This window comes from Capra hircus, chromosome 22 (assembly GCF_001704415.2).
Source record: "Capra hircus breed San Clemente chromosome 22, ASM170441v1, whole genome shotgun sequence".
In the NCBI taxonomy this organism is placed as follows: Eukaryota; Metazoa; Chordata; class Mammalia; order Artiodactyla; family Bovidae; genus Capra; species Capra hircus.
The window spans coordinates 7,314,703-7,339,350 of record NC_030829.1 but is presented as its reverse complement, the minus strand read 5'-3'; the positions used below and the strand labels follow the sequence as shown (position 1 = coordinate 7,339,350).

The 24,648-nt window shown below is 47.4% G+C and overlaps 2 protein-coding genes across 5 annotated transcripts in view; both read left to right on the top strand.

Annotated features, from left to right (window-relative positions):
- Window positions 5,340-9,166, top strand: TMPPE (transmembrane protein with metallophosphoesterase domain). 3 transcript variants are annotated; one of them, XM_018067165.1, is made up of 2 exons: window positions 5,340-5,452; window positions 7,475-9,166. In XM_018067165.1, the coding sequence occupies exon 2, from the start codon at window positions 7,584-7,586 to the stop codon at window positions 8,916-8,918; it is 1,335 nt and encodes a 444-aa protein (XP_017922654.1). In that variant the 5' UTR covers window positions 5,340-5,452; window positions 7,475-7,583; the 3' UTR covers window positions 8,919-9,166. The 3 variants fall into 3 exon arrangements, with proteins under 3 accessions (XP_017922654.1, XP_017922656.1, XP_017922655.1); XM_018067167.1 differs by lacking the exon at window positions 5,340-5,452 and adding an exon at window positions 5,463-5,735; XM_018067166.1 differs by lacking the exon at window positions 5,340-5,452 and adding an exon at window positions 5,744-6,007.
- Window positions 5,352-24,648, top strand: part of GLB1 (galactosidase beta 1) — a 101,028-nt gene continuing 81,731 nt past the window's right edge. For both annotated transcript variants that reach the window (XR_001920004.1, XM_018067164.1), the window contains exon 1: window positions 5,352-5,452. Coding sequence is in view for 1 of the 2 variants with exons in the window: in XM_018067164.1 (XP_017922653.1) it covers window positions 5,381-5,452 (72 nt within the window). In the remaining variant the exon portion in view is untranslated. The remainder of the gene's footprint in view (window positions 5,453-24,648) is intronic.

Genomic DNA, 24,648 nt, shown 5'->3' with positions numbered 1-24,648 from the left:
GTGGCTCATAAAGGAAAGCTATGACAAGCCTAGCCAGTGAATTAAAACGCAGAGGCATCACTTTGCCAACAAAGATCCGTACAAAGCTGTTTTTTCTAGTAGTCATGTATGGATGTGAGAGTTGGACCATCAAGAAATCTGAACGCCGAAAAACTCTTGACAGTCCCTTGGACGGTAGGGAGATCAAGCCAGTCAGTCCTGAAGAAAATTAACCCTGAATATTCATTGGAAGGATAGATGCTGAAGCTGAAACTCCAGTACTTTGGGCACCTGATGCAAAAGTTGATTCACTGGAAAAGACTCTGATCCTAGGAAAGACTGAAGGCAAAAGGAGACGAGGGAGGCAGAGGATGAGATGGCTGGATAGCATCACTGACTCAATGGACATGAATTTGAGCAGATTCCTGTAGAAAGTGGAGGACAGAGGAGTCTAGCGTGCTGCACTTTATAGGGTTGCAAACAGTCGGACACAACTTAGGGACTGAACAACAGCAACAGCAAAGTCTCTGTTTCAGCTGCTCAACTGCCCTTGTGATCCCAAAGCAGTCACATGCAGGACATAGTGGGTCAGAAGGGGTGGTAGTCTAATACAGCTTTATTCATGGATGCTAACATTTGAATCTCATATCTTTTTTTTCTGGCCATGCCTCAAGGCCTGTGGGGTCTTAGTTCTTAGACCAGACAAAGGATTGAACCCTGGCCCCCTGCAGTGAAAGTATGGAGTTCTGCCACTGGACTGCCAGGGAAGTCCCCCTCATCTTTTTTTTTTTTTTTTTAGGTTTTTTTATTTTTATTTTTGGTTGTGCTGGGTCTTCATTGCTGGGGGGCTTTCTCTAGCTGCAGAGAGTGGGGGCTACTCTGTAGCTGTGGTGCATGGGCTTCCCATTACGGTGGCTTCTCTGTTGTGGAGCACAGGCGTTAGGCACACGAGCTTCAAGTACTTGCAGGTCCTACAACACAGGCTCAAATGCTGTGCACAGGCTTAATTGCTCTGCAGCACGTGCGATCTTCCCACAAAAAGGATTGAACCCGTCTCCTCTATTATCAGGTGGATTCGTTATCACTGAGCCACCAGGGAAACCCCCAAAATAACTTTTAAACTAATGTTAAAAACAACTACAGGGAATTCCCTAGCAGTCCTGTGGTTAGGACTCTGTGTTTCCACTGCAGAGGGCATGGGTTCGATCCCTCATTGGGGAAATAAGATCCTACCTGCCGTGAGGTGAGGTCAAAAAAAAAAAAAAAGATACAGGAAGTGACACAAAACAAATGAATGACTAAGTGGTGAGTACTCCTGTAACCACCCTCTAGTTCCAGAAACAAAATTTGGGGGGCCCTTCCCATTTCAGGCCCTCACTCTCATGAGTAATTACTATTCTTTATTATTATTACTTTATTTATTTATTTGGCGGTGTCGGGTCTTAGTTGTGGCCTGCAAGCTCTTAGTTGCAGCATTTGCTTGCTGCAGGAGCTAGTTCCCTGACCAGGGATCGTACCCTGGCCCCCGGCATTGGAAGCTCAGAGTCTTAGCCACTGGACCACCAGAGAAGACCCGTAACCACTAATCTTGTCTGATAACCATCACTCTCATTGTTAAAAACCAACCTAAGTTTGAAAAAGCTCCGAAAATTGTAAAAAAAAAAAATAGTGCTAAAGAAAAAAAATTGGATACTTGCTAAAGTGGTAAGGAAGATTTTCTTCAATATTTTTGTCATAACAGTCAATTCTACTGCTACAGGTGGAGAGGGATGGGTCCCAATTCTAACTACAGCAAAGAGAGCTGGGGATTTATAGCCAGCAGAGTTAGGGGCTTGTGGGTGGAAAATTGTAAGAGGAGGTCTCAAGGGATTCTTGCTAAGGGTAGGTCAAAGAGTTAGATATCAAGGAGAGGTGGGGTGGGGATGAAGAACTTGATCAGATAACAAGAACTGGGGGATTATTCCCAAACTGATTTAGCAGGATTCTTTGCTAAGAATTTTTTTTTTTTTTTTTGCTAATTTGCTAAGACTGGACAGTTCGGGTCAGGCAAGGACAGGTCAGGCACAGAAGGCCAAGATCCAGGTCTAGAAGAGTCTCGAAGAGTCTCTAGTGAGAGAAGCCTAATTAAAGTTTAGTCAAGGAGTCTATCAATAAACTGTAATTCGGCGGGGGGTGGGGGGGAGGGGGTGGTGCTCGCAGTTTGGCTTGTGGGATCTTAGTTCCCCTGCTGCTACTGCTGCTGCTAAGTCACTTCCGTCGTGTCCAACTCTGTACGACCCCAGAGACAGCAGCCCACCAGGCTCCCCAGTCCCTGGGATTCTCCAGGCAAGAACACTGCAGTTGCCATTTCCTTCTCCAATGCGTGAAAGTGAAGTTGCTTGGTCCTGTCCAACTCTTATCGACCCCATGGACTGCAGCCCACCAGGCTCCTTCGTCCATGGGATTTTCCAGGCAAGAGTACTGGAATGGGGTGCCATTGCCTTCTCCGTCAAATCCTGGGACCACTAGGGAATTCGCTAACCCTATACTGTTATTGTTAACCTCAAGTCTCAAGTTAGCAATATGGGCTTCCCTAGTGGTTCAGTGTTAAAGAATCTGCCTGCAATGTAGGAGATTCGGGTTCCATCCCTGGGTAAGGGAAGATTCCCAGGAGAGGGAAATGGCAACCCAGTCCAGTTTCCTTGCCTGGGAAATCCCATGGACAGAGAAGCCTGGTGGGCTACAGTCCCTGCTGCCACAAAGACTCGGACACGACTTAGCGACTAAACCATTAGCAAGTCAATACATTTAACATGAGTGATTTTTGTAGTGTTGGGGCCAGTGTGAGGAAAGCAGGAGAGACTCCATCTTGAAGCCTGCCATCTGTCTTAAAGACAGGATGTAAATTGGGCCTGAACCCTGCCCAAGAATGAGAAAACCATTGCTAATAAAAACCAGGTCTCCTGGAGACTTCCCTCCATACAGATGGCAAAGGGAGACTGTAGTTGAGGTCAGGCTGCCCCTGTTAGATTAACCATGGAGATATCCCCCCTTGATATTATAAGCATTGTTCCCCACCTTTAACCTTAATTGTTTGTTTCCTAGCACATACTTGTTGTAAAACTCAGTCATACACAACAAAGAGGTTGCTAACATGTAACTACTCACGTGGTGGGGGTGGGGGTGGGGGGGATGGTTATGAAACCCGGCCTCTGGGAAACATCAAGGTCCTTGTTGGGAACTGATTCCCTTGGACCTGCTGGCAGTAATAAACGGTACTCCACACTGTCTTGTGTCCTCTGAGGTGTGTTTTGTGATTCCGGATTCCACAACAGTAGAATGTTAATCGTAACTCAATAAAGCTGGAAAATACATATACATATATATATATTTGAAAGCGATTTCCCTAAAGGCGCCTTCCTCTGAGATTCAGTTTTCATTAGAGTTGATTAAAGTGCAGTGATGTCAAGGGTGAATTTGCAGAGAGTTTTGGCAACCAGGTAGGAAAAGACAACATTAGGTTCAGATCTAGAGGTAGCCAGCAGTCCTGGACTGGTTAACTCACAGTAGGGTCTCCCTTTCCCCAAGTGTAGAAAAGAGATCATACTAGATATTGTACGTCCACTTGACAGATCTGCTTGCATCACAGGGATGTTGAGTGGCTTAACTGCCAAACTGAAAGACAGGACCTTTTGGTACTCTTCTCTCTTATCTCTCAAAATCCGGCATGAAATAAAAATTCCACAGACCCGGGTGCCTTGAGGGTTGGCTGGCATTCCTGAAGATTTCGCCACAGTTGAACCACATCTCTTAATGTATCAGTAACCTGGAATACCTGCGTCTTGAGAAATCTGTATGCAGGTCAGGAAGCAACAGTTAGAACTGGACATGGACCAACAGACTGGCTCCAAATAGGAAAAGGAGTACGCCAAGGCTGTATATTGTCACCCTGCTTATTTAACTTCTATGCAGAGTACATCATGAGAAATGCTGGACTGGAAGAAACACAAGCTGGAATCAAGATTGCCAGGAGAAATATCAATAACATCAGATATGCAGAGGACACCACCCTTATGGCAGAAAGTGAAGAGGAACTAAAAAGCCTCTTGATGAAAGTGAAAGAGGAGAGTGAAAAAGTTGGCTTAAAGCTCAACATTCAGAAAACGAAGATCATGGCATCCGGTCCCATTACTTCATGGGAAATAGATGGGGAAACAGTGGAAACAGTGTCAGACTTTATTTTTGGGGGGCTCCAAAATCACTGCAGATGGTGACTGCAGCCATGAAATTAAAAGACGCTTACTCCTTGGAAGAAAAGTTATGACCAACCTAGATAGCATATTCAAAAGCAGAGACATTACTTTGCAGACTAATGTCCGTCTAGTCAAGGCTATGGTTTTACCAGTAGTCATGTATGGATGTGAGAGGTGGACTGTGAAGAAGGCTGAGCGCCGAAGAATTGATGCTTTTGAACTGCGGTGTTGGAGAAGACTCTTGAGAGCCCTTGGACTGCCAGGAGATCCAACCAGTCCATTCTGAAGGAGATCAGCCCTGGGGTTTCTTTGGAAGGAATGATGCTAAAGGTTAAACTGCAGTACTTTGGCCACCTCATGCGAAGAGTTGAAAAAAAGACTCTGATGCTGGGAGGGATTGGGGGCAGGAGGAGAAGGGGACGACCGAGGCTGAGATGGCTGGATGGCATCACTGACTCGATGGACGTGAATCTGAGTGAACTCCGGGAGTCGGTGATGGACAGGGAGGCTTGGCGTGCTGCGATTCATGGGGTCGCAAAGAGTCAGACACGACTGAGCGACTGAACTGAACTGAACCTGGAACAATGGTTCTCAAGCTTTGCGTGCTGTCAGAATGACCTGGAGGGTTGTAAAAATAGATTTTCTGGACCCTATCCCTAGGGTTTCTTGGGCGAGGACTCGTTATTTCCAATTCCAACACGTACCAGATCGAAGATTGGATCAGGGACCACACTTTGGCAGACTCCTGGTTGTTTTCCAGACTGCCCCTATGAAGGGCTGAGGATCCATCTAGTCCACTTAGGTTTAACTGCTCCGTTTCTGTCGTGCCCAGGAAGCCGGGGAGCAAGGAGACCCTTGTTAAAGTCCACACCGGAGGTGCGTTATCAAGCTGCTGACAGCGAGTACTCCTGAGGCTTTGCAAAAGGTTCCTCCCTCAGGCGGAGGCCGGCGGAGGTCAGATAACACTGCCCTGCGGTCACGCGGCGGCGTGTGGCCCCAGGCTCTCGGCTCCCGCGGCTCCGGGCTCCGGGCTCCGCGGCTGCGGCGGCGGGGCGGGGCGCGGGGCGGGGGCGGCGCGGGGCGGAGCCAGGCCCCCGGTCCTCGGTCAAGTGACACCGAACGGCTGCCCCGGCTGACTGCGGAGCCGGGAGGCCCGAGAGCGGACGGACATGCCGGGGGTCGTTCGCCTCCTCGCCCCGCTGCTGGTGCCGCTGCTGCTGGGCTCCGCGCGTGGTTTGCACGTAAGTCCACAGGACCCCGCGCGCAAATGATGAATCGGGGGAGCGCAGGCGGGGAACCGGGCTGGGGCTGCGGCCCCACAGGGCGGGGGTCCTGCGACCCCGAGGCCCGCCCGGGCCCGCCGGCTACCCGGGAAGCTCAGGCAGTGGGCCGGCCCTCCCGCCGGGGCCGGGCCGGGCGGGGCGCGCGTCCTTACCGGGCGCTGTGTCGCTGGTGAGTTCCGCTCCCGCCGCCTCTGTCCCCGAGAGCCACTTCCTTATCGGTGCAACCAGGGGCCGAGATGAGGTGCTTTCCAGCTTGGCGGGTTTCCGGGAGTGGGATCGGAGTCGCGCGCGCTCCTGGAGGCTGCCGGAGCCTCGGGCTTGGCGCGCCTCTCCTGCCTGCGCTCTGCGGAGCGCTCCGGAAGGAGAATAGCGGGGTCACGAGAGGCCCCAGCAATGCGAACCCTGGGTTAATTACCTTCGGGGTGTGCTCTTTGAGGACGTCTCTTGCCCGTCTCGCTACTTCCCTCCGCCTGCTTTTAAGGCTTGGATTTTTCAAAGCCTCAGCGTTTGACGGTGGGCAAGGGGCAGGCTGCAGGTGGCCGCCAGCGTTGCTGGAGGGAGGTCTGGCCGGGCGGGCTGTGTGCTGGGGCGGGGACGCGGGGGCCGGGGAGGTGGGGGGGGTCGTGCACGACTGCGGGAGAACAGCCTCAGTCTGCCGGGCAGAGCTAAGGGAGGGGCCGAGGGAACTCGGGGTCTTGGAAAGGTGGGGGTGGGGAGATCTGAGCTGGGAGATGAGAATGGGGACTTGAAACGGGCGCCTTTCTCTCTACACTTTCTGGGACCTAATTTTGGTTCCTCCAGAGTTCCGATGGGCTGAGTCTGGGGCTTGTTTTATAAGTAGAAGCTGGTGAACTTGACAAGGCCTACATTTATCTAAAAGCAAGGTTGAGAATTTTACTTGGAAAACAACTGCTGAAAATATTTTCGTTTGGGGTCTTATTGGGAAAAGGTCACCTCAAGTGAATATTTGCTAACTTTTGTCTATCCATGTCTGTAGTTCCCTTGCAGTTTTTTGTCTGGGAGCCAGCCAGCTGTAAGAACCAACCAGGAGACTGGCTCCACCCCAGGAATCTTTCTGTCAGTTGCCTCGGTTCTCCTTCTTGGCCTACAGCTGAAAAAAAATACCAGCAGACTAGCTTTCCATGGCTCCCTGGTTTACACTTTAGAACAGCGGTTCTCAAACTGTAACTGTCCTAGAAGTTAGAACATTTAAAACTATATGTTAATAAACAATATATATATATTTTAAACAAGTTGTTCTCTCCAGTTTTTAGGGCACAAAGTGACATTGTACATTTTTGCAAATCTCTTTCATGGTTTTTTTTTTTTTGGAGATTAGACTTTGTTTTTTTCAAACTTTAAATTTTTTATTTTGTATTGAGGTATAGCTGATTAACAATGTTGTGGTAGTTTCAGGTGAACAGCAAAGGGACTCAGCCATATGTATACTTGTATCCATTCATGTCTGTCTTAATAGATGACTGTTGAATGCTCGTAACTACTTCTGCATTCAGTTCTGCCATTTCACATGTCACGTAACCTCTGGAAACTTCACTGTACATTCATGAGAGAATGATTATGGCTTAGTACTGTTTTTGAAAACAGTCAGTAGACACCTCCCCCAACCCCCCCCCACCCCCGCTTCCCCCGCAACCCCAACAGCCAAAGGGTCTCCCTGGACCACACTTTGAGAACCGCTGATTTAGAATAATGTTTTTCTTATTATAAAAGTTCATATACATGTTGTGGAAATACTTGAAAGATGCAGAGAACTGTAAGAAAAGTGAAACTGCCCATCTTGTTACAATCAGGTGTGTTTGTAGTTCACTGATAAAGTGTAGCAGCTGACTGGTTTTGACTGGTTTGAGTGAGTGGCTTGGATTCAAGGCTGGTTGGGCAGATGTAAGTGGCCTTCAAGTTTTGACAGGGGATAAGAAAGCTCTCATATCCCACAAAGCTGACGCCGGTTCCTGGTTGCAGGAGGAGCTGACCTGGAAACCTGTCCTTGGCCACTGTCCTATCTAAGGAACTCACCTTCCAGAGCTCACCCGCACAGAGCTGGAGGGGTATCCTCTTAGGAGCTGAGGCAATGACGATCTTCAGGCAGCTGTCCCTGGGGGCAAAGGCCGCCCTGGCTGCCGGGACTGTCTTCGTGTCCATGATTGTCTCCCGGTCCTACCTGGCGGAGAGCTTGGAGTTCAGGGCCTGGCGATGCCTGTTCCGCCTGCAGCTCGCCCTGTTTGCCAACTCGCTCATGCTCCTCGGCTCCATCTTCATCTGGCGTAGCACCGTCAGCAATCTCAAGCATTCCCCGGCTGCAGAATCAGCCTGTTTCCAGCTCTGGAAGATGATCGTCGCGGCCTTCCTGGCCCTGGCGCATTCCAGCTTCTTCACCATGATCTTTCTAGTGGCCGAGGAGCCCTATCTCTTTTCCCTGGTTGCCTACACCTGCCTTGGGGCGTATGTCATCATGCTCTGCTTCCTCTGTGTCCTCAGTGGCATGGAGCAGGCCTACCAGCTCCTGGCCTGGCGTGCCGGCAGGGCAGTGGGCAGCCTTGACAAGACCAGGAAGCTGGCCCTCCGGCCGGCACTGGCAGTGATGGTAACCACTGTGCTCAGCGTGGTGGGGCTGCTGAACGCCGCCCAGCCCCCAGCGGTGACCACTGTGGAAGTACCCGTGCATCGGCTGCACCCCTCCATGAACAGCCTCAAGATTGTGCTCCTCTCGGACATCCACCTGGGCCCCACAGTGGGCAGGACCAAGATGGACATGTTCGTGAGGATGGTGAACACGCTGGAGCCGGACGTCACGGTGATCGTGGGCGACCTGTGCGATTCCGAAGCCTCTGTCCTGCGCACAGCTGTGGCTCCTCTGGGCCAGCTGCGTTCACGCCTGGGCACCTACTTCGTCACAGGCAATCACGAGTACTACACGTCAGATGTCAACAACTGGTTTGCGCTGCTGATGTCCCTGAACGTCCAGCCCCTCCACAATGAGAATGTGAGGATTTCTGCTCCCGGGGCCCACCGTGAGGATGACGGCTGGATCTGCCTGGCTGGGGTGGACGACATCGCAGCGAACATGCTGCACTACACTGGCCATGGCATGGACCTGGAGAAGGCCCTGGAGGGCTGCAGCCCAGACCACCCCACCGTCCTGCTAGCTCACCAGCCCCTAGCTGCCAAGAGAGCCCTCCAGGCCCGGCCAGATATTAACCTGATCCTTTCTGGGCACACGCATGCTGGGCAGATCTTCCCCTTGAACGTGGCAGCCTATCTCCTGAACCCCTTCTTTGCTGGTCTCTACCAGGTGGCCGAGACTACATTTGTATATGTGAGCCCAGGCACGGCCTATTATGGGATACCCATGCGTCTGGGCAGCAGGGCAGAAATTACCCAGCTCATCCTGCAGCCGGCCCCCTGACCCCACCCCTGTCTGCCCCCCGGGCGCCTGCCTCCTCGTTGCCCTTGCTCTCTGTCCCCATCCCTCTGCAGAGCAGGCTGTCCATCTACCCCCTCCAGCCTCCCCTGCCAACCCACACTTGTCACAAGACTGGCTGGCACTGTGATCTGTGCTGGGGCTGCCTGGCAAGTCCAGGGAGGTTAACTCTGCAGATGACCACCTGCTTTTTCATATGCATGTGAGGCCACTAAAGTAACATGTAAGGACGGGCATCTGTTTTCCAAATAATGTGGAGTAAGCCCTCCTCCTCTGCAGAACTCACAAGGATGCTCTGTAAACAGGGGTTGCTGAATACGGATGCCTCTGGCAAGTGGAATAGGGAAGGGACTCTTGGTATTCTAAAAATCTCTTGGACTTAAGCAGTTTCCAGAAATCAGTGATCCTGAACTTTCTGGGAAAGGGGCAGTGGGGCTAGGTAATCTGGGAGAACAGGCAATATGGAGGCCCCTCTGGCTGCTGGAGACGAGGGTTTACTGTTCCCCCTTGATTCTATTAGAGTCACCTTCACTGAGAGCATCAGCCAAACTGTCTGGAATACAGGGTTCTTCCTGTTCCTCTGGGCCTTGATTGATGCTGTCTAACTGGCTGCTGGACCTTTGGGCTTGGGGGTGGAGTGGAAGGATGTGAGCACTGCGAGATGAAGGTCATGGTGCTGCTGCCTAGAATTCAGAGGGTGTTTGCCAACCTTGACTCCATTTGTATTACGACACTTGGATGGAGTGATTAGGGACGGGCAACTTGCCCTTGCTGAGAGAGGAGGACACTAAGGCAAAGGGAAGTGAGGGCACTGGCAACATTGTCCTAACTTCCGTTTGCCTTAGTGTCCTCCTCTCTCAGCGGGGCTGAGAGCCAGGTTTCCGCCTCCCAACAGAAGGGTTCTTCCCACTGCCTGTATCTTTACAGGTGAGAACAGGGTTCAAACACAAGTAACAGTGTAACGAGAAGGGCCTGGAACCTGATGTCCTTTCCAAGTGCTCTCCTTGAGGCTGATTTCAGTTCATCATAACTACATGGGCCCTGAAAGGGGGTTAGACAGTTTCAATGTAGGGCAACTATTACAGGGGAGGGGCAGCCAGGAACCTGAAGACCACACCCTCCACCCCAGGTTGGGGATAGAAAGGGAGGTTCGCGCCCTCCCAGTGGGGAGGTTGACGCTTGCATCAGGAGTGGCAGGGGCCTTTCCTCCCTGGGGGTCCTGGCTTTGGGATGCTGGGCTATCCTTCCTCTCCAGCTGACCCCATCAGAGTTACCCTTGCGCTCGGGTCATGGAACCAGATGGCCATCTCTGCGCTGGATCCACAGAAAAAGAGGCAGAGGTCAATATGTCTGGAGCAGCCCTGACCCCACCGGCTGGCCTCTGTGCCAGAGGCAGGGGACCCGTGTGACCCCGGGCTAGCAATAAATCCTGATAGAAAAGGCCTCACTGGGAATCTTTCTGTGACCTCTGACCGGGGTGGGGTGGGCCTCCTCACCTTCCTGCTCACTTGTCAGGCAGCATTGGGCAAACTTGAAGTCACTGAGCCTCAGTTTCCCTCACCCTGCAATGGGGATAATTACTGTATGTACCTCTAGATTGTTTTGAGGGGAGGGTGTTAAAACGTGGTGCAAAAAACAAAAACAAAAAAACACGTGGTGCAATAGTTGCCAGGGCTCAGTCACAAGGAAGCACTTGATGTTGCCAATTTTAAAATATCCCATGGGATGTGCAGTGATACTGTTGGTACCGGGTGCCCAGAGAATCTGTGGAGCAGCCACTCCTAGGGAATGGGAGTGGACACCATGCCCAGTGATTTGTCAGAGCAGCAACTGCTGGCATTGCTTTCCTCTGCCTGTTGTTTGTCTCCCTGTTCAGAGGGAGGCAGGGCCTGGCCAGGGCATTTCTCCATTTTCCCAGGCAAGTATCATTTGCTTCTGTTCTTGGTCAGTGGAACCTTGGGGGATCCTGGAGACCACCTCCCTTGTTTCCAGGCAGCCAAAGTGTTGACAGCCGGCCTTCCAGGCAAGTTTAAAATGCATCTTTGCGTGGAGATTTCAGTGGTTTCCTTACTATTTACCCCCTTGTGTTTAATCGTTCTTACAGCCAGGAGTATGTTTGGAGAAAAATTTATCTACAACCAAGGAAGGGACCCTGGCGAGCCTTTCTTTGAATACATTTTGCAGATGGTGGGGTCGTGGGAGAGGGAAGTGCTTTGCCCCGGGCAGCGCCCAGCTCAGCTCAAGTTCTCTGACTCCCTTCTCCGTGGCACCACTCAAGCTCCGCGCCTCCCCGTCTCAGAAAGGCCGCTCTTCCAAACCCTCTCAGTCCCTCGTGCCTGGCCCAGTTGGGGTCCCTGGCTCTCTGACTCCCTGGTTTGGGTCCCCCCAGTCTATGTGAACTCTGCCGTTTGTCTTCCACCTTGTGGTGCAACAGGCCGTGTGCGTCTCTGCTGCTCCAACAAGTGTTATTTCACTGGTTTCCTGACTGCGGCTCTTTCTTTCCAGTGCCTGAGCCGGATGGAATTTACTTCTCTCAGTCCTGGTTTCCTCTTGCAGCTTTGTCTCTTCTCTTCCCCTTGACTGCCAGTACTTTCTGGTCCTGTGCCCTGTCGTCCTTGTTCTGAGGTCCTTGGTTGACCGATTCCTGTCTTAACAGAACCAGGACAGGTCCATCTTCTGTGCCCAAGCACGCTTGGTTTGTGTTCCTTGATTTTATGGGGGAAGCTTTCCGAGCAGAAATTTTCCATTTCTGTTCAGATATGATCTGTGGAGGGGTATGTGTGGTTTGCTCTCCATGGCCCCCGGGCGCCTATGTTCCCCCGTTCTTTGCTCATTTACCTTCTCCGATTTATTTATTGCCAGGGAAGGTGGTGAGAAACATTTACTTGAAGCTTGAAAAGGCTTTCAATTTCATTCTAGCTTTTTGTTTTTAATATATCTGTTAAATGCAAGTTAAACAAAAAACTTTCTAAAAATTAACAGTAGCACGTGTAGTATGATACTATTGTTAGAAAATCTTAGTACATTTATCCTTCTGCTGTTTATTCCAAACATCCATCCATCCTTCCTTCCTTTTCCCCTCTTATTTTGTTTATTCTTTTTAAAGTCTTTTACTGGGAAAATTTGAAAGTATTCATAAAGTAGAGAAAACAGCAACTGAGTTTCTATGTGCCCATCACCCAGCTTCAACACTTGGGACTATTCCACTGTTCTTTCTCATCTACCCCAGCCCCACACTTTTTGTTTTTGTCCGGAGTATATTAAGACAAATCTTAGAAAATATGATTTTGCCCTAAAATACTTCAGTACAAATCAATTTTTAAAGAGCATATCCATAATGCTGTTATATCTGATGAAATTCACAGTAATTCTTTAAAATTGTCTAAGTCTTGGGGCTAGAAGCTATAATAGGTCTTCTACCTCTTAATAAGAGTGTTTTTTCCACTATCTGAGGATTAAGTAGCTATATCTATTATAGGTAAGTATAGGATTCAAATGCAGTTAACTGGATAAGGATTAGTTTTCAGGTTTTTTCTGACTATTTCAATTGTCTTTTGTGTGTGTGATTTGAAAAAACACGTAAGATAAAATTAATCATCTTAGTGATTTTTTAAGTGTTCAGTTCAGTGGTATTAAGTATATTCACATCGATGTACAACAGCTCTTCAGAGCCCTTTCATCTGCAGATATAAAACTCTGTACCCATTAAACAGTAATGCCCCTACCCACCCCCAGCTCCAGGTAACTCCCACTTCACATTCTGTCTCTATGAGTTTGATTACTCTGGGTACCTCCTGTAAGCAGAATGATGCATTATTTGTCTTTTGTTTCACTTGGCATAATGTCCTCAGGTGCGTCCATATTGTGGCATGTGACAAGACTTCCTTCCTAAGGCTGAGTAATATTACACTGTATGTGTCTCCCACATTTGGTTTACTTGTTCATCCATCAGTGGATACCTGGATTCCTCTCACCCCTTGCCTGTTGTGAATAGTGCTGCTTGAACATGGGTGTGCAGATATCTCTTTGAGACACTGCTCTCTCTTCTTTTGGATATATACCCAGAAATGGAATTGCTGGGTCGTGTAGTAGTCCAGCTTTTCACATTTTGAAGAAGTTCTATACCGCTTTCCATAGCAGCTGGCCCACTTTACAGTCCCACCAGTAGTACGGTGTTCCAGGTTCTCTGCAGCCTCACCGAAATTTATCATCTCTGTTTGTTTCTGGTAGTAGTGTGAGATGCAGACTTACTGTGGGTGTTGATTTGCATTCCTCTGATGACTCGTAATGTTGAGCATGTTTTCATATGCTTGTTGGCTATTTGTATAGCATCTTTAGAGAAATGTCTATTTGGGTCTTTTGTTCACTTTAAGTCATAGTTTTTGATTTTGTTTGTTTGTTTTTGAGTTGTAGGTCTTTATATATTCTGGATATAAACTGCTTATCAGATATATGATTTGCAAGTATTATCTCCCATAGGCTCACTTTTAACTGTATTGATTGTATCCCTTGATGTAAAAAAGTTTTTAAGTTTCATATCCTATTTGTCTATTCTGATTTTGTTGCCTGTGCTTTTGGTTTCATATTCAAGCAGTCACTGCCAATCCCAATATCATAAAGTTTTTCCCCATTTTTTTTTTTTGAGGAGTTTTAAATGTTAGGTTTTATGTTTAAGTATTTAATCTGTTTTGAGTTATTTTTGTATATGGTGTAAAGTAAGGACCCAATTTTATTCTTCTGCTTGTGGATATCCCGTTTCCCCAAAAATTTGTTTAAGAGATTGTCCTTTCCCCAGGGTGATCTTGGCTCCCTTGTTGATGACCAGGTAAACATATACGTGACAGTTTATTTCAGGCCCCTCTGTTTATTCCAGTTGTCTGTCTGTCTGTCTTTATATCAGTAACTCATTGTTTTTATTATTATGGTTTTGTAATATCTTTTGAAATCAGCCAGTATGAGTCTTCCAATGTTCTTCTTTTCCAAAATTGTTTTAGCAATTTGGGGCTCCTTGAAATTCCATATGAATTTGAGGATGAATTTTTCCATTTCTGCAAAAAATCCTGTTGATGTTTTGATAGAGATTATGCTGACTCTGTAGATCACATTGGGTAATATGGACATCTTAACAATGCTAAGTCTCCTGATCCATTAACATGGGATGTCTTTCCATTTATTTGAGTCTGTTTAAAATCTCAGGGATTCAGGATTGGGAGCTCGTATACACCCGTGGCGGATTCATGTCAATGTATGGCAAAACCAATACAGTATTGTAAAGTAAAATAAAGTAAAAATAAAATAAAAAATAAAATAAAATCTCAATAGTGTTTTGTAGTCTTCAGTGTATGAGTCTTTCACCTGCTTCATTAGGTTTATTCCCAGGCATTTTATTCTTTTTGGTCCCATTTTGATTGGAATTGCTTAATTTTTCCTTTTTGGATTGTTCTTGTCAATGTATAGAAATGCAGCTGATTTTTGTATGTTGATTTTATTCCCTGCAACTTTGTTGAATTCATTTATTAGTTCTAATAATTGTTTGTGTATGGGGGCTGGGGGAGACTCTTCAGGGTGTTCTACATGTAAGTTCACGTCATCTGTGAACAGAGGTAGTTTTACTTTTTCCTTTCCAACTGAATGTCTTTTTCCTTTTTCTTGCCTTGTTGCTCTGGCTGGCACTTCCGTTAGTATCTTGACTGGAGGTGGTGAGAATGGGCATCCTGATCACGAAAGAAGAACTTGCAGTCTTTCATATTGAGTAGGACGTTAGCTGCTGATTTTCATATGTGGCCTTTATTGTGTTGCGGTAATTTTCTTCTATTCATAGTTTAACAGAGAAGGCAGTGGCACCCCACTCCAGTACTCTTGCCTGGAAAATCCCATGGACGGAGAAGCCTGGTGGGCTGCAGTCCGTGGGGTCACAAAGAGTCGGACACGACTGAGAGACTTCACTTTCACTTTTCACCTTCACGCTTTGGAGAAGGAAATGGCAACCCAGTGTTCTTGCCTGGAGAATCCCAGGGACGGGGGAGGCTGGTGGGCTGCCCTCTATGGGGTCACACAGAGTCGGACACGACTGAAGCGACTTAGCAGCAGCAGCAGCAGCAGCATAGTTTAAGTGTTTTTATCATAAAAAGGTATAGAATCTTACTAAATAGATTTCTGCCTCAATTGAAGCAATCATGTTTTTGTTCTTCAACCTGTTAATGTGGTGCAACCCGTTGATTTTCATATGTTGAATCACTCTTGTGTTCTGAGTCCCATTTGGTCATGAGGTACTGATATAAAGAGTTGCTAAGGGAAACCCCTCGCAGTCTAGTAATTAGGACTTGGTGCTTTCACTTCTGAGGGTGCCAGTTCAACCTCTTATCAGGCAACTGAGATCCCACAAGCCAAGTGGTGCAGCCAAAGAGAAAGAAAAAGAGTTGTTGGATTTAGTTTGCTGATATTTGTTGAGGATTTTTGTATCAGTATTAACCAGGGATATGGATTTTGGCCTGTAGTTTTCTTGTTCTGTTATGTCCTGTCTAGCATTGATATCAGGATTATGTTGTTCTCATAGGATGAACTTAAAAGTGTTCCCGCCTCTTTAATTTTTTGAATAGTTTCAGGAGGATCAGCATTAATTATTCTTTAAATGTTTGGTAGAATTCCCTAGCTCAGTTGGTAAAGAATCCGCCTGCAATGCAGGAGATCCAGTTCAATTCCTGGGTCAGGACGATCCGCTGGAGAAGGGACAGGCTACCCATTCTAATATCCTTCTGTTTCTCTTGTGGCTCAGCTGGTAAGGAATCTGCCTGCAATGCGAGAGACCTGGGTTCGCTTCCTGGGTTGGGAAGATGCCCCTGGAGAAGGGAAAGGCTACCCCACTCCAATATTCTGGTCTGGAGAATTCCATGGACTGTATAGTTCATGGGGTCACAAAGAGTCGGACACAATTGAGCGACTTTCAGAGCATCAGGCTCTTGGTTTTTCTTTGAGATTTTCAGTACTGATTCAGTCTCTTTACTAGTTTTTGGTCTGTTCAGATTTTTTATTTCTTCATGATTCAGTCTGTGTAGGTTGTATGTTTCTTGGTAGGATGTGTGTTACACAATTTGTAGCCATACAGCTGTTCATGATAGTCTCATAATCCTTTTTATTTCTGTAGCATCCATTGTAGCATTTTTTCTTTAATTTCTAATTTTGAGTTTTATCTCTTTTTTCTTAATCCAGCTAAAGATTTGTCCATTTTGTTGATCTGTTTAAAAGATGAACTCTTACTTTCATTGATTTTTTTTTTTCTATTCTCTATTTCACTTGAAAAATGAAAGTGTTAGTTGCTCAATCGTGTCTGACTCTTTGCAACCATAATGGACTGTAGCCTACCAGGCTCCCTTGTCCATGAAATTCTCCAGGCAAGAATACTGCAGTGGGTTGCCATTGCCTTCTCCAGGGGATCTTCGTCACCCAGGGATCAAACCTGGGTCTTCGCCTTTGCAGGCAGATTCTTTACTGCCTGAGCCACTTATCCCTGCGTTAATTTGCATTATTTCCTCCCTTCTGTTAGCGTAAGGTTTAGTTTTTTCCTTTGATTCCTTGAGGAACTGTGTCACTTTATAGTTCTTTTGTTTGAATCAGGATCTAAAAAAAAGGTCTATATATTATATATGATATATTTCATAAGTCTCCCTAAGTCTTTAAGATGTCTTCTTATTTTGTGTCAGTTATTTGTTCAAGTTATCTGGATTTATATCTTGGTATTTCCTACACTTTGGATTTGTGGCGGTGTTTGACATGTACTACCCTTCATATTCTCTGTAAACTGATAGAGGTGGACATCTGTTAAAGTTAGAGCTAGAAGCTGGACCGATTCGTGTTCGACTTTTGCCCTTTTTGGTAGGAAGACTCCACTGTTTCCGGTGAGGCCGAGGTTGATCAGGTGTTGCCAGCTTGGCCCCACTGCTAGAAAGTTGCACATCTTTTCATCTAAGGTTTCAGGAGTCGTTGATGATTATTGCCTGAAGTCATTAGTCTAGTAGGGATTGTAAAATGGTGATTTTTTAAAGTTTGATACATTTAATACAGACTTTAGTAGGCCAGAATACCAGGTAGACTTTCTAGGAATAATTAGGTGGCTTTAATGTATTCAAGAGACAATGGAAGCTTCTTTTACCTCAGTTTTGTATTTTGAAGGCATTTTTGTGGCACTTAGAAATATAATCCTGGGAATCCCCTGGCAGTCCAGTGGTTAAGACTCTGAGCTCTTGTTCCTGAGGGCCCAGGTTCAATCCCTGATTGCGGAACTAAGATCCCACAAGCCACACAGTGTGACCGAAAAGAGGTATAGTTTGGCCATCAGCCCCCAAAACGAGGATTTTTAATCACATCATTTCTTCTGTATTTACTGGCTGTGGTTTTTCTACAAAGAATTCTCTGCATCAGTTTTTTGGTTATTCTGAAAAAGTCTGTAGCAAAGGCGAGAGAGACGCGGATTCTTCCCCTTCGGTCTTCTTTCAGGATAATGAGCTGATACCCCAGCAAACTTCAAGGATGACCAAAAAGCTTTTCTTTAGTGTGAGAGGGAGTATTCTGAATTTGGCTATTTTTACATGTCTGATGTGTTTCAATCCAGTGAAATGTTAAATCTTTTGCTGCCCAGAATAGCCCATCTTCAGCCAGGAGGAGCCGTTTCAAATTGGCTTCTATGTAATTTTGTTGTTGATAATAGTTATTGATTGTTTTAGGCCTATTTTGTATATATTCTACCCAGACTTGGATTAAGTAATTTCTTGAGGAGCTCTGGTTTCTTTTAATGGGAAATATTTAGAGACAATAATTTAAGGGACTAGATGAGCTAAGTGCTACTGGCTATTGTCATTTCTAAGCCGTTTCTGTGGCTATTGCTGGGAAATAAATATTTTTTTAGAAAAAGGAAAACTTTAGCTTATATTATTTTTAGAGCAGTTTTATGTTCGTAGCAAAACTGAGTGGAAGGTATAGAGATTTTCTGATTATAGGATTTTTAATTAACCTTCTTTGATTTTATATTTGCTTCTATTTTATATTGAAAATTTTGGTTCCTAACAATGCAATATAATTCCATATGTATCCTACTCCGTATTTTATGAATTCAAAATAGTCATGAAATATTAATAGGATGAAATCTACTGGTTGCGGGTTTGTTTGTTTTAATGCAGCTCAGGATATATTTTTATCCTTAGTTAAAATACTATTTCAAATGGACGTGATTCTTTCCTCTGTGGAAAGTTAGGTCTGTTTTTAACTTTTAAAAATTATTTTATATTTTTAATTTTTAAATTTTATTTAAAATTAATGAAATGTGCACTTCCCTCTTCTCTGAGGGGAGCGGGTAGAATTAAATCTGTGAATGTCTGTGAGTCCTGGAGGGTAGGGAACTGATCCTCAACTGTGCTCATTTCTTTTCTATTCTGCCATGTTTCCTTCCTCTTCCACTGAAATGTGTTCTTTCTATCCACGGTCATTTGGAAGGCTGAACAAAAATCTGTTTGGAGTAAGAGAGGCATAAATGAATAAAATGAGTAAATACATAAGCTATAGTGGATGATTCACAAATTCCTCCAGATCCGTTGGTTATCACTGTTCATTCCCTGTGGCGGTTTTGCCCCTCCAGCCTGTCTGATGTAATGATGCTTCCAGGAGGTTTGATGTTTGAAAGGGCTTCTGCTCTGGCACAGTGGAAGTGTGTTTCAGAGTTGTCTGCAACACTGCTGCTGTTTCTCCTTGTTCTGTGAACTGAGGGATCTGGGAAGCCCGGCAGTGCAAACACCCTCACCCCTGTCTTCTCCCCTTCTGTTAATCCCATTTCCCTCACCCCTGGGGTACTATCAGCCTAGGAGGGTTGTGTCTCTGTCACCGTGGAGCTGAGCAGCTCGTGTCAGGGATTCTCCAGGCTGTGGGGCCTCTGGGGTGGGTGGAGAGGGGATGTAGGGGCTAGGGATGGAGGTCCGTGAAGAGGTGCTTAACCGAATTATGGTGAGCAACTTAAGTATCTTCACATAATCAGCATGACCCATAACTGTGATAGCACCGATCTCCTTTTCTTTCTTTATTCAGGTTGAGGAGTGTGCACTGATAATGCAAATATAATCATTTTTAGTCCTGAGGATCAGGAAACTTGAGGCATGTTTGTATTACCTGGTGATGTAAATACTGACGTTATGTTTAATTTTTTAAAAGAAAGGCTTATTTACCCCTGAAATAATCTTAAACATTATCAATAACTTTAAAACTGTTGTACTGGACAGTGTGAGTTACCTGATATGTACGTGGACTGGGGTTACTTGTACTCTGGCCTTCTTTTTCTCCAGTATTGGATGCAGTGTGCTCATTGGTTGGGGGGGTGGCTTGGAAAAGCGTGGGCTTTGACTTGCTTGGAATTACTTTTTGTGAATGCTATGACTTCATGCATTGTAAATAGTGATGCTCGCACACCTGAGCGCATGTGAAATAAAGCTGTGACTCTTCAGTATTTGGTTCCAGCGCTAATTATTTAAAAGGGGTGGAATTTGCACAGAAGGCTGATTTCCCATTATATATATATATTGGGGGAGTAAACTCTGAAGACAGCTTTCGCTCCTTCTCCTCTCCCCACTCCTTGATTGCCTTACTCCCATTCGTGGGGCCGCAGCCCAGGGATTAGGGAAGCTGGCTCTAGTAAGCTGGATCCTTTCAGGTCCTTCTGCATGGAGAGGGGTCGCTTTGGAGCCATGAGGTGGATGTTCCCTGTTGACAGGCACCAGTTAGAGGCAGTCTCTTAGGTGACGTCTCTTGCTTCTGCATGTGTCCATTTAAAAAACTTTCTTAAATTTGTGTGGCTGAGTTGGGTCTTGGTTGCGCACTCAGGGTCTTCCTTGCAGCCATGGGCTTCTCTAGCTGCGGCACGGGCTTCGTTGCCCTGCGGCATCCTGCTTCGGGGGCCAGGGACTGAATCCATGTCCCCTGCATTGGAAGCTGGAGTCTACCACTGGACCAGCAGAGAAGTCCCCCCATTTGCTGCTCTTCTAAGCTTTCTTTCAGAGGCTTGTCACTGCTCCCCAGGTCTAAATAACACACTGCTGCTTGACTACCGCGACAGCTCAGAGAGCGTCCTGGCAGTCAAGGTCTCAGGGGGCACAGCAGGGCGGGCACCAGATCCCTGCAGCAAGAGAAAGAAGGTGCCCCGCTGTCACGCCCACTCACAGCCCGCTTCTGATGCTCACACATGCCAGAGGCGGGGTTGGCCTTCCACGGCCACCCCTGGGGCTGGTGCGTGGTTGAACAAGTGGTCTCCCCGCATCAGCCTGTTTCTGGCAGGGCTCACAGGGGATCTGACTGCGGATGTGGTGAGGGTGTCCACTGAGTCTCTGTGGAAGAGGCACCAGGAATCTTCAGTTTCAGGAGGAACTGTGGGCTTGTTCAGATTTCTCTTGGGTGGAGGTGGGCAGTGGGTAGCTCCAGGGCAATCATCTGGCCCTTCCCCCAACAGCGGGCTCTTAACTCAGGTGGAAGGTTCGGGAGGTTGTTAAGTAAGCTGAGTTGAGTGCATGCTCAGTCGTGTCCGACTCTTTGTGACCCCATGGACTACAGCACGCCAGGCTCCTCTGTCCACGGGATTCTCCAGGCAAGAATACTGGAGTGGGTTGCCATGCCCTTCTCCAGGGCATCTGCCCAATCCAGCGATCAAACCCACATCTCCTGCATTGCAGGCGGATTCTTTACTTCTGAGCCACTGGGGAAAGTATCCCAATTTACACTCATGACTGGGGACATTGCCATCGGGTAGGTCCTCGGACTTGTTGTGAAAAGGACGTGGCCCTTTCCCATGGTCTCCCAAAGAGCAACAAGGGGGGGCCTGGTGTCAGTGTCAGCCCAGACTGCATCGAACAGGCCTCACAAGGTCTAGGGGTGCCCTTTCCTTAGGACAAAGGTGCCCTAAGTCCCACTGGGGAAGGAATTTTTATCATGTGTACTTGGGTGGCATCACAGTACATCCGCAAGGGGATCCTCCCTTCCATCAGTCAGTTCCCGCCTCAGAGCTGGGGCCTGGATGAAGGAGCCGTGATTTCCCGTGGTGGTGGCTGACCTCAGCTGTTTGTTCATGAGTGACTGATTTTTTTGTCTCTTGTGAGACTCATCAAGCTGGAGCCCCACTGGCTGCCCAACTGTCCCCCCCTCTCAGAACGCTGTGGTTTCTGAGCCCTTGCCTGAGGTCATCTCTCAACACGCCCCGATTGCCACCACGGTCATAGTGATGGTGATTATGTCCGCCAGCCCCTGGCGGCCCCTCTTTGGATAAGTCAGCACTTCATCACCCTCGAAGACACAGAGTGTCTTCTGCCCTGCCCTGCCCACAGAGCACAGCCCTCAGGGGACCTGAGGTCTCCAGGGCCTCCTCACTGCGGCCTTCCTTACGGAAGGGCGCCCTATCTGGCCAGGCTTGGGGAGTGTAGGCAGACGGTGGGGTGTCTGGTCACCGGCTTTACCTGCTCATCTCTTAGAGCCGTCTCACACGTTCCTTAGGATTGCAACGCAGTCCGGGCACCTCACTTCATTTCCTGTAGGTCAGCATCAAGTGCGAGTTCCCAGGCACCGGGTTCCAGCAGCACAGGGGCCGGGTTGAATGCCTTTCCCAAGATGAAAGCTCACGAATCTTGGGAGAGTGAGCCACGTCCATACGCTCCCGTCTCTCCTCCTCGTGTTGTGTCCCCTCGAGATCAGCTCGCCTTGTTCCCCTCCACCCCATGAAGTCCTGGCCTTATCTTTCTGGCAGGAGATGTAGGTCTCTTTCAACATTGCCACGGAAGCCTCTAGCATTTACAGCATGCCCTGCGTGGACGCATGATTTGAGCCTGTCAGCCAGTCTTTCTTCAAAGCTGCCAATTGGTTAATAAAAGCCAGCCAAGCCCACAGTCCTTACAGTTAGGAGCACCCTGTCCTTCAGCCCCGTCCCACAGGGAGAGCTAAGGCAGACGCCAGCTCCTGTCTGCCTGTGTCTCCTCCCAGCCCTGTACAGGTGGGGCCTCGGTGCGTGTGTTTGCATTACCAGAGGCTGTCGCCCCCTCCACTTAGCACTCCCTTAGGGTTCTCACTGCTGTCTTGACATAGAGGAAATGAGAAATCCAGGTATAGACTCAGCATCATGAGGATCTGCTGTTTAGGCCACTTCTGGAACAAGTTGTCTTAATTTGGATTCCTCTAGAAGTAAAACCACCAGGGAAGTCCTAGAAGTAAGACAGGCTGCTTTGGTGGCTCAGACGGTAAAGAATCTGCCTGCAATGCAGGAGACGCAGGTTTGATCCCTGGGTCAAGAAGGTTCCCTAGAGAAGCGAATGACAACTCACTCCAGTATTCTTGCCTGGAGAATGCCACGGACAGAGGAGCCTGGCGGGCTACAGTTCAGTTCAGTTCAGTTCAGTCACTCAGTCATGTCCAACTCTTTGCCACCCCATGGACTGCAGCATGCCAGGCTTCCCTGTCCATCACCAACTCCTGGAGCTTGCTCAAACTCATGTCCATCCAACCATCTCATCCTCTGTTGTCCCCTTCTCCTCCTGCCTTCAGTCTTTCCCAGCATCAGGGTCTTTTCCAATGAGTCAGTTCTTCACATCAGGTGGCCAGAGTTTTGGAGTTTTAGTTTCAGCATCAGTCCTTCCAATGAATATTCAGGACTGATTTCCTTTAGGATGGACTGGTTTGATTTCCTTGCAGTCCAAGCAACTCTCAAGAGTCTTCTCCAACACCATAGTTAACAAACATCAATTCTTTGGCACTCAGCTTTCTTTATAGTCCAGCTCTCAGATCCATACATGACTGCTGAAAAACCATAGCTTTGACTAGATGGACCTTTTTCAGCAAAGTAATATCTCTGTGTTTTAATATGCTGTCTAGGTTGGTCATAGCTTTCCTTCCAAGGAGCAAGGATCTTTTAATTTCAAGGCTGCAGTCACCATCTGCAGTGATTTTGGAGCCCAAAAATAAAAAGTCTCTCATAGAAAATTGGATTAAAGATTTATTGAGCATGGCCCCCCCCCATCAGAACAAGACCCAGTTTCCCCCACAGTCAGTCTCTTCCACCAGGAAGCTTCCATAAGCCTCTTATCCTTATCAGAAGGCAGACAGGATAAAAACCACAATCACAGAAAACTAACCAAACTGATCACATGGACCACAGCCTTGTCTAACTCAGTGAAACTATGAGCCATGCCATGTAGGGCCACCCAAGACGGACGGGTCATGGCGGGGAGTTCTGACAAAACGTGGTCCACTGGAGAAGGGAATGGCAAACCCCTTCAGTATTCTTGCCTTGAGAACCCCATTTACAGTAGGAAAAGGCAAAAAGGTATGACACCGAAAGATAAACTCCCCAGGTCTGCAGGTGCCCAGCATGCTACTGGAGAAGTGTGGAGAAATAACTCCAGAAACAATGAAGGGACGGAGCCAGAGGGAAAACAGTGCCCAGTTGTGGATGTGACTGGTGATGGAAGTAAAGTCCGATGCTGTGAAGAACAATATTGCATAGGAACCTGGAATGTTAGGTCAATGAACTTGGAATGTTAGGTACATGAATTTCTCGTGAGACAGGTAAGGTGGTCTGGTATCTCTTTTAAGAATTTTCCACAGTTTGTTGTGATCCACACAGTCAAAGGCTTTGGCATAGTCAATAAAGGAGAAGTAGATGTCTTTCTGGAACTCTCGCTCTTTCAGTGATCCAGTAGTTGTTGGCAATTTGATCTCTGGTTCCTCAGTTGTGTCCGACTCTTTGTGACCTCATGGACTGCAGCACACGAGGCTTCCCTGTCCTTCACTGTCTCCTGGAGTTTGCTCAGATGGAGATAGTTTGCTCCATTGAGTCATTGTGCCATTCAACAATCTCATCCTGTCTCTCCATTCTCCTCCTGTTGTCAGTCTTGCCCAGCACCAGGATCTTTTCCAATGAGTCAGCTCTTGCATCAGGTGTCCAAAGTATTGGAGCTTCAGCTTCAGCATCAGTCCTTCCAATGAATATTCAGGGTGGATTTCCTTTAGGATTGACTGGTTGGATCTCCTTGCAGTCAAGAGACTCTCAAGAGTCTTCTCCAACACCACAGTTCAACAGCATCAGTTCATTGGCGCTCAGCCTTCTTTATGGTTCAGCTCTCACATCCATCCATGACTACTGGAAAAACCATAGCTTTGACCAGAGGGACCTTTATCAGCAAAGGGATGTCTCTGCTTTCTAATACGCTGTCTAGGTTTGTCATAGCTTTTCTTCCAAGGAGCAGGCGTCTTTTAATTCCATGGCTGCTGTCGCTGTCCGCACTGACTTTGGGGTGGGAAGTCACAAAGACTCGAGGGATGAGTTTGAGATGAGACCCTATCAGCATATAGTACGATGAGCTCCCCAGGGAGTATCCGCAGGAGCTGATGTAGATGTGTGTGTTTTCAATTTAAAGTATTTATTTATGTGACTGTGCCAACTCTTAGTTGCGGCACTTGGGATCTTTAGTTGCAGCCTGTGGGATCTAGTTCCCTGACCAGGGATTGAACTCGCACTCCGTGCTTTGGGAGCAGAGTCTTAACCACTGGACTGCCAGGGAAGTCCCCTGAGTTCACATTTTAAGCCTAATTTTTTCCCAGTTTTATTGAGAAATAATGGCACACATCCCTGGATAAGTTTAAGGTAAACAACATGATTGACTGATTTACATATTGTGAAATGATTGCCACAGTAGGTGGTAAT

Coding starts and splice junctions, on each gene's coding strand:
- TMPPE (XM_018067165.1), top strand. CDS start 7,584: ATGACGATCTTCAGGCAGCTGTCCCTGGGGGCAAAGGCCGCCCTGGCT.